The sequence below is a fragment of the Numenius arquata genome, chromosome 6 (genome assembly GCF_964106895.1).
Source record: "Numenius arquata chromosome 6, bNumArq3.hap1.1, whole genome shotgun sequence".
In the NCBI taxonomy this organism is placed as follows: domain Eukaryota; kingdom Metazoa; phylum Chordata; class Aves; order Charadriiformes; family Scolopacidae; genus Numenius; species Numenius arquata.
Window position 1 is genome coordinate 45,302,241 of NC_133581.1, and position 13,727 is coordinate 45,315,967.

Sequence of the window (13,727 nt, forward strand, 5' to 3'; positions counted from 1 at the left end):
ACAACCTTAACTCTTTAACATAATATTTGGAACATTGTATTTAAGCAGTTCTAGTGTCAGAAGGGGAAAAAAAAAAGCAATAAAACAGTGAAATGAAAAATTAATTCTCCATAAATAGCAGCTCATCTTGCCCTATGCTGTTTATCTAACATTTCACTGGCCTGATACACCATTAACAACAGTGGACTTCGGAAAAATAAAATACAGGGAGGTATAATCTGACATGAAGATTCTTTTACTAGTGATCCCAGCTTGACCAAAAAAGACTTAAAGATTTTTATACTGAGGTTAGCCACTTTTAGTTGTGAAATGAGCAGTAATCAAAACAGGTCAAATACAATTATGAACTGCCCCACAAAACCGTTTTGTACATAAATTCACTTTCTGTTTAAAACTGCACTTTATAATACTATAATTTTTACGTTTAAAAAATACTAGGATGACATACCTCTAAGTAGTAATTACTTAAGCTAAAGTAAATGTTGCCAGTATAAAAACAGCTGCTACAGTATTTCAGAAACAAGTTCACTGAAAATTTCAGTGCTATAAACTAGTTTTCTCTGGAAAAAAAAATAGCAGCACTTGGAGGAAAAAACCAAAACACCACAACAAAAAAAAAAATATCAAACCAACACATTTAGTCATAGTTACATTATTAAAAACAAAGGACAAAAACTTTAAAGATCTTATTTCACCTACTTGTAATCTCTTTCCCAGAATTTGACAGGCCTGGCGTATGAAGTGATGAATATTGCACTTCCCAGAAAAGGGTTCAGTGGAGTAGAGAAGAAAGCTGACACAGCTGCTTGGACAAACAACATTGCAGAATCTGTGGGATAACAGAATTAAGGAAAGCAAAGCAACAACTACTTTTTTTCAAGCTTCTGTGATAGCACCTGAAATAGACAGCAACACCAATTAAGAGCAAAACAACACCTCTTAAGATTTTTATGCAGCAAAAGTATCTTCACAGCATCTCCAGCAATAAAGGGATTCTTTTTGTTTTTAAAAACAGAAATAGGTGAAAATTTGACACTAAACACAGTGGTCATTCTTTCTCAAAATTCTACAGAGAATACTAAACACTCCATTCAAACCAGTCTACAGAAGTTTAAAATGCAAAACTCAAGAACTAAAAACATAGTTAGTGACTTTTGAAAAAGGAAATTACCGTCATAAGAAAAGCTGTGTCATTTACAGAACGAAATAACTCCTGCTCCATGTATCTTTTATGTCAGAGTTCTATTCCTACTCTATCTGCTACCATATAATCCATAGCATCGTAGCAAGGCAGAAAGTGTACAGTTTTTCATAAATACTCACTAGGCAAAACTGTTCACTCAGTAGATTTAGCCCATAATACATAATCCATTACAATGCAACATTCAAATATTATAAATACACGACTTCAGGAAACAGCCTGCATTTTCAAAGGATACGTGGCACAGCAAAGGGCTGGGCAAAAGCGTGGAAGGCAGATCCCCATGTGATCTGCCAGGGAGCAATGTAGGTATATACAAATCTCAATTTATAAAAGAGTTCCCAAAGCTACATGGAAAAAAAAAAATAAGAGAAGAAAGATTTAGTGATTTGGCTGAGAATCAACATGCTTTTCAGTACACAAATATCCCAAGGAATTTACTGGTCACCTTAGAGTTCTTATTGATCTACCAGAAGCCTTAAGACTTACAAAAAGGATTTAAGAATGAAGCAAGTAACATAATACACACTTCATTGTTTTAGTAACAGAAACTCATAAGATGTTTAGAAAGTTGCATATGCTTTCTCAAGCAAACGTAAGCGCTTTGGGAAGGAGAAGTAGTGTCTATATGCCTTATAGCATATTAATTACAGTACCAATAAGACTGGGGGTTAACCTATCACTTAGGACTACCTGTTTTCCCTTTTGGATGACCTGAAACACCTAGAAATAGAGAGTTAAAGTTACCTTGCTGAAGAGTATGGACATGAAGAAGAGATCTAGCAGCATGGTCTCAGTAAAACTTTTGTAATCAAAAGTAAAGAAGAGCACTGTGAAAATAACAGTGACATACTGGCACGTTGGGCTACTGAATGATGAACGCAGTAACTTCAAGCCAGCTATTGTGATCATTAAAGCACCCAACCTGTGTAAGAAATTCACACAAAACAGTTACTTATCTGCTGTCCGAAAGGGGTTTAAACACCACCTAAATTGTTGCTATCATGCAATGCCAGTCTTTTCAAAATCAAGGTTTAGATTTGGGTTTGCTTTTGGAGTTGGGCAGAGGTAGGGGATATGTTGGTTTGTTGTCTGCTGTCTGTTAAATCAACATCAGATTATTTTTTTTTTAAAGGTTATTATCCAAGTCTTCCTATCAGTATTCTCAAGCCATTCAATGTTCAAAGATTAGCACTATTTGTAAGAGTCTCGCTAAAAAAAAAAAATAATAAAAATCAGAGGTGAAATATCCTTGTGCTCTGAACAGAAGCCTGATCTGTATTTAGGTTATGAATATTGATATGCAAAAATGCAAGTAGTGCTCTAGAATAGTCAGTAAGAGAATGTTAATGAACACTGAATTATCATTATTTCCTGCATGACTACACTACTCTAGCTTATATTGGGGGAATCACAACTTAATGACAAACTTAGAGTGATATTCTTTTTCACAGATAGTAACTGACAGATCAAAGGGTTATAAAAATCACTTCAAAGTAATGTAGTGGCAATATTCCTCCCAAAGGTCTTGCAGTGATAATAATAATGAACTCAAAGCAAAAACTTACTAAATCCAGGGATTATTAAATTTAAAAAAACAACCAATCCACACCCCAAAAAAAGCCAACACCACCACTCCCCTCCCTTCCTCAAATGCATGTTCCATTTTGTTTCAAGATTTGTTTTCTCTACAACACTTCTGTTTTAAACCAACAGAACTTCAAATCCATAAAAAGCCACCTGGTCATTGTTCTTGGAGGCAAAAAAATGCAGGGCCTATTTTTGAACTCTCATTTGCTGAGACAGTCAGATACACTGCTCAATAAATTATAACTAAGGCTCAATTTAATAGGCAGTGTACAATTCCATCTGGGTACAGATTATACTCAGGGGCTGGAAGGCCTGGGGAATTCCTTGATGAGAGCAGAAAGCTGTAGAGGGGCTGCCAGCTGGCACACCAACTCAGGGAACATTGCACAAATCTAGAGTTTACATGTGACAACATACCAGAACATATTGTCACTATCTTGAACTTGCAGTCCAGATAATCATATTTTAGAATCTGAAGATCAACAAGGAAATTCTGATATCACGCTACTACATAATTCTGCAACTTGCAGTCTTTACAGTATATGCTGTGAATTGAGTAATTTATCTTCATGTGGGTTCCTAGTTTAACACTGTAATACTTCATTCAGTTTAAGTCAACAAGGGGACTTGGTTCTATAAGAACTTTCAAGTAAAGAAAAAGTTTATTTATTCCTTGCCTTAGTTTTAAGGCAATAGCATTAACTGTCTTCCCATTGAGGCCAGAACTCACTATTTAATTTCACAGCACAGTAGACACACTCAGATTACTTTATAACCTTTTCTACTTACTCAGTATCCAGTTTCTTTGGACTAGCAATATTCTTAGCGCTGCTACTAAGCTCATTGAGGACTATCAGTGGATAGATAACATTCTTCTCTATGAAAAGGAGCCAAATGTGAAGTTTCTCAAACCACATAACGTGTGCAGCATCTATCAAGATACATTAAAAAGAAGAAATCAGATTGCACTGTCAAATCAAACTCAGCTAACAAAATAAAGCTTGTTGATCCAAGTAATTTGTGATGCCAAATTTGAGTAAGTGAGCAGTTCTGTGGTCCTAGTTGTCATGTGGGGTTAAATCATTAGCACAAACTTTACAACTTAAGATTTTGAAGACTGTGCTTTAATGGAACTGCTCCGAGATCACGTTGTTAGCACATGTGATATTTTACCATCATCAGTTAAGAAATACATAAAGTGTCATGGAATCAAAGCATGAGGAACTAAGAAACTAAGACATTTCTAGGTTAGATGTCATTAAATACTCCAGTGATAAGAATAATAAAGAAAAGGGATTAAGTGTATCAATAGGTTACACAAGTTGGTCAGCAACTTCAGCAAGTTTAAAAAGTGTCATGAATGATACTTACTTCGGACTTCAAACTGATAGTATTCCTTGGTTTTCAGCAGCGGGTGAGAAAAGCAATGCCAAGGAAGTTGCTTTCGGAGTTGAGGCAGAACATAATGGGTCACAAAGCCTACCGTACCCACCAATGCATAGAGAACATAACTTAAAATAGGCTAAAAAGAAGAATTGAAGAAATTAAGATTGGTATTTTATAAACAAAATCATACACAAATAATGTAATACCTTTTCCAGTACCTAAGCAAGTGCTCCTTTAATAGTAACTTGGGAATGCATTTCTTCATGAGAAGCTTTACTAACAACTTACTTAACCACCTATTTCTAACACATTTTCACTAAGTTGAGAAGTATTTTAAATTAAAAATAGTACACCAATCTTCTTTCATTGTCCATTGCTTCAGACCCATCTGCACTTCCATTTTATAAATGATAAAGCCATTATCCTCTAAAGGCTGAGCCCAATTTACATTTTAATCTGCTGGATAAAAGGAGGTATAAGCTTAAGGAAAACCAAACCACTAATCTTACGTTCTCTTGATAAGAAGGTGAATAAGAAGCCTCCCACCAAGACCAAACTCTTTCACAGAAGTCAAAGAGACACTGTATTAATATGGTATGAAGACTGGATTTCACGGTAATGCTTTCTACACATTAAAGTTTTCTCTAAATTTCTAGATATGTCAAATTAGGATTGCATTACCTTGTTATAAGCTCTTGATTCAGAAATTCTGTGAAGCCTAAGCCTACTGAACTACACAAAGAGCATATAGCCAAGTTTCTCAAACATGGGAGAAAAACATTTGGGAGGAATGCTGATGTCCAGCCATACAACAGAATAGATATTTTCCTTAGAAAAAAAAAATAGTAGTACACTCACTTAAGTAGGATGCTTCACCTGAAAACCTGAAACCACCTAAACACATATGCTTTTAAAATTATTTTCTCACTTTAACTGTAGGCAGCAGCAGCTGGGTAAAATCCTTTTAAAATACATGCAAGACACTTTCATTCAGCTGACATAGGCCTCTTCATAAGCTAATCAATGGTTCCACTACAGGAACACCAAAATAAGAAATTCAGGAACTGCAACTCTTTAGGCAAATGCTTTTACCTAAACAACTCAAGCACAGGATCTGGTCCCCTGTCATCATCATCAAGTAGGAGTCATATATACACATAAAAAGTATCCAAAGAGTAATACTTCCTAGACCAAGAAGTAAAAAATCTTGAAACTCAAAGGCTCTTTGAAGTCCTGTAAATAAGCATTCCAGTAAAAGGGTACTCTCCTATAATATAGTCTACAAACAGCCACAATAGCGTGCAATTGCCAAGTCAAGGTTTGGCCCCTCAATGTTTAAGCATTAAACCTTTTAAACTTTTTTTTTTTTTCAGAAAAAGTTGGGGGTTTTTGTTTTTGTGGGTTTTTTTTTTTGTTTGTTTGTTTTAATTACTTCAAAATGATCCTTACACTATTGTAACAGAGAGATGAAGCGAAAGAGGGTGTTTTGTGTCAGAGACTACAATAAAAATCCAAAATGTAAGAAGAAACTAGGAAAGAGCAGGGTGAGCACATAAAACTGGAACATGAAGGTCTTCAGCTATGTACTTGTCACACTATATATTTAAAGATCATCTAAAAGTAGTCAGGAGTCTCGGTGCACTACCAGAGTTAAGTGCTATATCACATTAGAGTATTTGTGCATAGAAGACAAATGGCAGACATGATGGAACACCTTACCTGTAAAACTGTAAATACTGTACTGACGTGAATTGCGAAGTAGAGTACACCAATGACTATACACACAATCAGGTCAGATTGTAATCGTTCACTCTGGGGAGTCAAAACAAAATAATCTTAGAAAATACCAGATTTGGTTGTCCTCTTCAGATTCTTACTGCCCATCAGCAGTAACACAATAATTGATTAAAGATTTTCAAATTATGCCAGTGTTACTTATTTGCACTGAAGTTATCAGAAATTTCACAATATAAGTCTCACAGCTAAAAGCATTAGTTCAAGTCAGCTGACAGGAAAGATGCATACCCAAAGTGGAGCAGGATAAATTAATATACCCAATATAATCTCTATCTCATTCTTAACTGTGAGGGGCTATAAGGACCCCCCTATAGGGCTGATGAAAGAGCTGGAAGGGCTAACCAAATTTCCCATTACAATCTAAGAATTGCTTAGACTATGGGGCAATTAAGAGCTCTCGAAGACAGCTGCCTAGGCAGAGCTGACGACCAGGTGAAACAACCAGGCTTTTTAATCCTTTTTCCCCATTCTTTGCAGAAGAGTAAAGGATAGCTTCAGAATGACGCTGAGGAGTTTGAATTTTCTGTTACCCCTAAAAAATGAACACAAGCTGTTGATAACAGGCTAAAAATAACAAAATGAATAATGCCAGACCCAGTCACAAGGGGGCAATATGTACTTAGGGCCTCTACAACTCAAGAGTTTTCAAGTTTAGACCTGTTCCCACTCTGCAAATACAGTATTAATATTTTCTGACCAAAAAATCATTAAAGAAATAACTACTCCAAGATCAGCCAAATAGTTATACACAGCAATTATTGCTGCAAGGTCTTAACTTCTTGGGAGACAATTTTTTTTTTTTAAAATCAGCAAGACCCGATTTAAAAAACACTGAAAGAAAGAACATACCACAATTCTCAGCTCCCCTGCCCCCTTGGTGACTAACAACACAGTTTGAGGGCTGAAGAGGAGCTTGCAGCTCCTATAGTCTTTCTCTTCTGTTAAGCATTAAAAGAACTGCAGTTTCTCTGCTCTAAATATTTACTTGCAGTTTCCACACACTGCACCTTACCATGCTTGTGCCTGCTGTACTAGGAGAAACACATCTATACTGTTACACTCCTACAGCCAAGCCCTACACAAGGTTAAACGTTCGACCTTCTTTTGTACAACTTCAACATACAAAGCTTTTTAAGTCTTTTACTTACTGCTCCACCCTATGAAAAAGAATAATGGTTAAATATTACTACTTTCATAAATATTTAGAGTGAATTTGTATAAAAAATTCAAAATATGTGCTGAATGAAGTAAATGGAACAGATTACATCTGCTCTTCAAAAAAAACCCATCAGGAATAAAAACAAAAATTAACTCAGCCACAGAAAACCCCACAACACTTTCCAGAATTTTTATTTTCTGCTTCTGAAGCAGCACACAGAAAGCTCTTGCTCACAAGTACTAGAAAAACTGAGTTAATATAGTTTTGCAACAATTAACTCTTTCCCACTAATTTCTGCACAAAAGCAAGTATCATTTATTATTATCAATATAAACTAGAAAAAATCCTCCATGATATGTCACTGAATTCATACTAGGGAATTCCAATTCTCTCACATGCCTCCTTTTAAATAACTTAAATTGAAATATAAGCATTATATTTGGTTCATCTGCAGATTTAAAGGAAACGCTCTGATATCCATTCTAATCAACAGAATGGTAATTAACAAGCACAAACGTTGTAAGCCAAGATCCCAACTGATGCTATGCAAACCAACATAAGTTAAGATTGAATTTAAAAAAAATAAATTAAAAAGCCTACTTACCACAGAATTTCTAAGCTTTTCAGGTAAAGGATCTTTTACTTCAGACAGAGGATCCTCAGGGTTTTTGTCTTCAGAATTAGGAAAAAATTTTGATTGCACTAAAGAGCTTAAAGACAAAAAAGAACCCACTGAAAAGCATGTATTGTTTTATGTGGTTTTAGACGAATAAAGTCAAATGTTGTGTTACAAGTTGATTACAAGAAAAAATAATCCTGGCATATCAGTGCTTTCACACGGCTGAACAAATTTACAAAGATGAGATCTCAACTTTATGAAAGAATTAGTTCTCTGGTTGTACACAGTGACCACCATTCAAGACGAGTCACCAGATGTTGCTCAAACAGCAGTTTCTCCAGTACCAAAGGGAGTAACTGAACAAACAATGAATTTTAAGTGGAGTTATTAGTACTCATGAAACAAAACTTTAGTTCATAAATAACTGAAATGTAACTTGGCACAAAGTTTAGAAGTGGTTTGTTTGAAAACACCAATTAGAAAATGAAGAACCCCTTGGCTTAATTCAAACTTCAAAAACAACAAAAAAAATAATCTATACTACCCCGATTAATTAATGAATTAGCCATGCTGACCGAACTACTAAATTCCAGATCTTGCTGCTACTAAAGCCCAAACAACTTATACCTAAGCTTTTAGAAGATCATATGCAGCACTGTTAGCCGTACCTAAGTGTCTCGCAACCCCTTAATGTGATTTTTCTTACAATACCCTATGTGGTACAGAAATACGTATTATTTCATTTTATGGACAGGAAGCTCACTATAGAATGAGCCCTAGATCTTCAAAGGTAATTACAAATTGCAATGTACTGCAATCCTTTACTGTGCCACATCTAGCCAAACAGGTGAACCTGCAGGTCAGTCATAAGCATCCAGTACTTGGAAAGAACAGAAGAGGTATCTAGGGACAAGGACCTCATACCAACTGAGTAAAGTCATCTCAACTCAGGGTAACAGGGCAAGGTTTAGTTGTCAACCCAAAGATAAGGATTTCCTTCTGTGTGAACACTTACGAATCATTAATCGTCCTGTTCACAGAGGAGGCCCCTCACTATCTACCCCAGACTACTGCTTATCAAATTCATGCAACATTACGGCTAAATTTAAATCCAAGTTCAAGCTCTGCCTGACCCAGGTATGTGACTGAGCCGCTATTGGCTGTTCTGTGGGAGGTGTTTCTCCTACTGGAACTATTTTGTTTTACACACATAATTATTAACTGAATCAGAAATACCCTCATCATCAGATCAATACCGCAACTCAGAATAGCAACATGAATTCATGTTTCCCCACACTAGACGGGAACGCTCATCACAACAACAGATTCTTGTTGTCTTGCATCTGAGATGAAATCATTTGAACAAGTGCTTTGAGGGCACATTCAAGATAAAAACACAGTAACGAATTGAGAGAAACAATTCAAAAAATCCACATGTGGGCTTCAGCTTAAACTAATGCTTTGAGCACCTCTTTAAATACAGAATGGGTACAGGTTGTTCAGCACAAACACACCAGCAAAAAGATAGCATCTGACTGGCATTTTGGGAGAACACCAGCAGGCAGTTAAATCAAATTTTGGCATATAAGTGATTTGCCTGAAGTCACAACGAAAGACTATTGATAGAGACGGAATTAAGTGCAAAATTTGAGAATTTCTCTGTAACTAATGAACCAAATACTATTCTTGATAATGCTGGTGACTACCAGTTCAAAGAGTACTAATATCTAACATTATAAACAATGGTCCCTTGCTACTTGCTTCTTCCTTGGGGAAGGGACGCAAACTGAGTCACTTACAAAAGTACAGAAGGGTCACTGCTTTGTCTGCTGAGATGATAGGATATTGCCACTAACAAACCACAAAATATGGAGAAGAGAACTGGAATATGCTGCCCATCCCAAGAATCCTGGAAACAGAAATGTAATGTTACAAAAAAGGAGACAAAGTATATATAACACTTATCTCACATGAAAGAATTACTTATAGTGTAGTAAGAGAATGGAAAAATTAACTACAATTCCACAAAAATGAAGCAGGACTTTTAGTATAAAAATATTGTTCAATATTTACCTATGTCTAACTATAGATCAGAAACTTTAACATAGTGTACATCCCTTAAGGCCACACCATCTTAATCAATGAAGTAATCTGTTTTCATAACCCTTATGAAGAATTTCCTGCATTCCTTGAGCTCACAGGTTCCTGGAGCTGCATTTAGTCACTTCTTAATTTTGAAAGTTACCTTTGTTTTTAGTCAGATCTTTTTTTTCTGATTTATTGAATTCAGATTAAACCAATGGTTTTATTTTTGTTTTCATGTTCTGTATTGGATCTGCAAAGATGAGACAGTGATTCTTTGCTAAAGCTTGTTTATCTTGAACAGATGTGTTTACTAAAGACAAATGTACAAATCCACAGAAAGCTAATCATGTTCTGCAGGTGATAGCATCATGGGAGTATTTCCTCTAGCAACCTTTTACTCTTTGGACAGAGTGGAAAAAAGCCCGTCAACTCTGAGTTGGAAGGCGCACACGCTACAATTAATTGTGAGCCAAGAGCATTTGAGTGTTGACACACACCTGAAACCAGCAAACAGAACCAACACAACTGTTTTCAAACAGAATCACATTTTAAACAAGGAAAACCTATTGGTTCAGGGTGAGGATTTTTCCCCCCCTTGCCAGCTAACTCTACCTTTTAGACAGGCACACATCTTCACTTTCACACTACAAACTATCTTCTAGTTTTTTTTCAAGTAAAGATTAATTTGAAAATATTATTTCTGGTTTGCAGTACTGGAAAAAGTACTCTTTTGAGCCATTTTGAGAGGTTAACAAACCAATACATGTAGACTGTGCTAGATAGAAACAAGCCCCCTACATGATTTTTAAGAATCAACACAGAATGGAACCAATTAAGTGTCATGTGTTTTCAGCCAAAAAACCAGCCTGTTAGTGCAAGCACAGATCACACACCTTTTAAAAGCAAAAGATCTGCTTAGTTCCTGCATTGCATCTCCTTTATTGATATCACAGCTGAGGAAATATAAAACCCTACCAAATCAGACTAATATTTCTAATTCACTTTTTCCTTATTTAAGTATCTAAGATACAAGGATGTAGAGAACAAAACCCAAAACATCAATGTATCCTGTGCCTAAAATTTTGCTCACCTTCAGGGCACCATAGCACAGTCCATACAACAAGGCTACTGCCACAATACTACAGATAAAACTGTAAAGTGCTGCAAGCAGGCTTGTGGTAGCTGAAAGAAAGAAAAGTTCAGCGGTGTTATGCAATTAGGTTAGAATACAAAATGCTTCAGAATGTTTAAGAAAGGTATCAGCCCCCTAATTGCAACATCCCTCTGATATAAAAAAATCCAACCCACAGCAACTACTTATATTTTTCCCTACAAATGATTTTTTTTAAAGAGCTTCATGTGGCTTTATTTACCTCCTCATTTATTCAGCAGTATTACCATGAGAATGGTAAATAACTGCAACAGAATCCAGTTGAGGAAGAAAGTATGCTTTTTGACAGACTTATTAAGACAGTAATTCTATTTCTCAATAATCCATGAGAAGACCTTTAGCCTTTTAAAAAAACACAGTATTTTTATGTTGAGGGTAGGAATAATAATAGTGTAATCACAATTTTTTTTGCTAGCCTACTAATTTGATGGCTGTTCCTAATCTAATGTTTTTGCCACTGACATGAAAAAACAACACTCACCATTGCCACCAAAGACATGAATATCCAGCTGTTCACAGAGATACATCACAAATGTATTCACCTGAGGCAGAAGACCAATGAAGAATACTATAGGGAAACATAGTGTAAACACTACGGAAGAAAAAAAATAGTTGAAAAAGTGGTGAATATGAAAAATATAGCATAGTAACGTACTATTCAGTTTAAGTTCTAGGGTATCACACACACCATTTAACTCAACGCCACTGAAGTATTTCTACTATTATTTCTAAGAAAAACACATCTACTTCAAAGACTCAGAACTGACTCAATACGTAGGTTACATAGACCAACAGTCAGAAGATTTCTTGTACTTCCATTTTAATCGCTGCAGAAATGGACACAGGCCAATTCAGGCTTTCAATTTTTAATTAGCAAAGATCAGCCAAGAGTGTTTACAGATTAGATTTTTAAATTTTCACCCGTAAATGAGGTTTATGTGAGCACAACTGCCTGTCTGGAGTTACAGGAGTGAGCTATCACCAGTCACAGACACGTAAAAAGAGGCCAAGCCACCTCTGGGTTTTCTGCCACTAATAATGTCTGACAATTTTACTCATTTTCCCCACACCACTTCTGAAAAGTTCTGATCCTGAATGACTTTTTTTTTTTTAAATGAAAGTGAGCAACTGTATAAACCATTAAAACCTCTGCAAATTACAGGGCTTAAGAATGCAAAAATAAACAAATGCCACTTAATAAAGAAAACAGTGTGCCCAACCTGCACATACCATTTCCTTTCCATCTTAAGGAATAAAAGATGCAGAAAAAACAATATTTTACACAACTATTCCACAGTTCAGATATAATTCACAAGCAGCAGCACATTACAACAAGTTCTAGGTTCTGAGAGACAGAAGGATCAAACCATGAAAATAAACCTTACAAACAAATATTTGACTGTTTAGGGAAGATTTTCTATAACCTTATTGACTTGTGGCTTCAATGACCAAAAGAAGAAACCAATTTTGAAGTATCCTGTAAAGAATCACGAGTCTCAGTTTTAAGTTTCTAACTTTATATCTACAGAATGGTTGGATACTAAAGGATATCACATTAGAAATATCTACAGTGAGATAGGTACCAAGAATCTGATTTTTTTTTTTTCCCCTACTCCTTGGTAAAGTTAAATAACTAAATGCCGTTTAAAAACATGTAGGTCCAGGGCTTGGGAAAAACATTAAGTTCTGCATCTTTTTATTGATACAAATTAGGAAATATAGGGACGTGAAGAAAATATTTTTTAGAATTCTCAAGTCAAACTGTAATCTCAAATTATTACTCAAAGAAGTCTACATAGAAGGCAAACAATAAAGTGTTCTCTCACTGACAGGTTAAAAATTTGTTTCGTGAAGGCCTGTAAGTTGAGCTATCTTGGGTGCCTTGAAAACAAAATTACAAAATAGATCTGGGAATACACAATTTATAAAGAGTAGTTCAGCAAAAGCCAACGTTTCTGACGGCTATTAAAGACCATAACAGAATTGCTCTCTAATGGGGACCACCTAGGTCAAAAGGTCAAAACAGAAAATAGTTGTTATAAATGTGATGCAGATTTAGACCAATTGATGAAGTCCAGTATGTGGGACAAAATAAATAAATGAAAAATTCATACCAATCCTCACTTGTCTGTTGGCAAGGACACAGCAGTTAAGCTATCTAGACACAAAGTTTGCCTTGCCCTGCACCTGTGTTGTTCTAGTAGCTATGCCTGGGAATGGGAAAAAAGGCAGCTGAGATTTTGACTCTGTGCTAACAGAGTATGTTTGCTAGCAGCCAGTGGTGCAGCAACATTAAGAGCTGCTCCAAAGGCAAGGGTTGGCAGTGGGAGTAGGTTTTTATTTTGGTTTGTTTTTTTAAGAACTGAGAGCTGTTCCGGCAAACTGATTTTTTTTTTTTTATTGGTGGAACTGCTAAGAAATACAGAACACACAAGCTGGTGCATGATATTAAAGAAGAACAGTAAAACATAATGATGAAAAAGCATTCAGAACTCTTGAACTAAGAAGTTTTTTTTAAAAGCTAATCCCAAAATGGACACGGCCTGGTGAAGATGCCAGCATGTCTTTTTAAAAATGGAAAAGGCTCTTAAGTACTTTGTAAAAGTAGGTCACTTTCACAATACAACACACCACCTATATATACATTTGTGTATTATCTTATGGGGATATGGGTATACATTATGCAATGACTCAAGGTGATAGGAAAAAGGAAGAAAAG

The 13,727-nt window shown here is 35.7% G+C and overlaps 1 protein-coding gene across 2 annotated transcripts in view; it reads right to left on the minus strand.

The window, feature by feature from the left end:
* The window catches only part of PCNX1 (pecanex 1), an 82,618-nt gene that overhangs the window by 14,237 nt on the left and 54,654 nt on the right, over positions 1-13,727 (minus strand). For both annotated transcript variants that reach the window (XM_074148432.1, XM_074148431.1), the window contains 10 exons: positions 11,490-11,600; positions 10,928-11,019; positions 9,552-9,661; positions 7,738-7,843; positions 5,897-5,989; positions 4,163-4,313; positions 3,581-3,722; positions 1,949-2,126; positions 1,440-1,548; positions 700-829 (listed from right to left, as the gene is read on the minus strand). In XM_074148432.1, the coding sequence (XP_074004533.1) occupies positions 700-829; positions 1,440-1,548; positions 1,949-2,126; positions 3,581-3,722; positions 4,163-4,313; positions 5,897-5,989; positions 7,738-7,843; positions 9,552-9,661; positions 10,928-11,019; positions 11,490-11,600 (1,222 nt within the window). The remainder of the gene's footprint in view (positions 1-699; positions 830-1,439; positions 1,549-1,948; positions 2,127-3,580; positions 3,723-4,162; positions 4,314-5,896; positions 5,990-7,737; positions 7,844-9,551; positions 9,662-10,927; positions 11,020-11,489; positions 11,601-13,727) is intronic.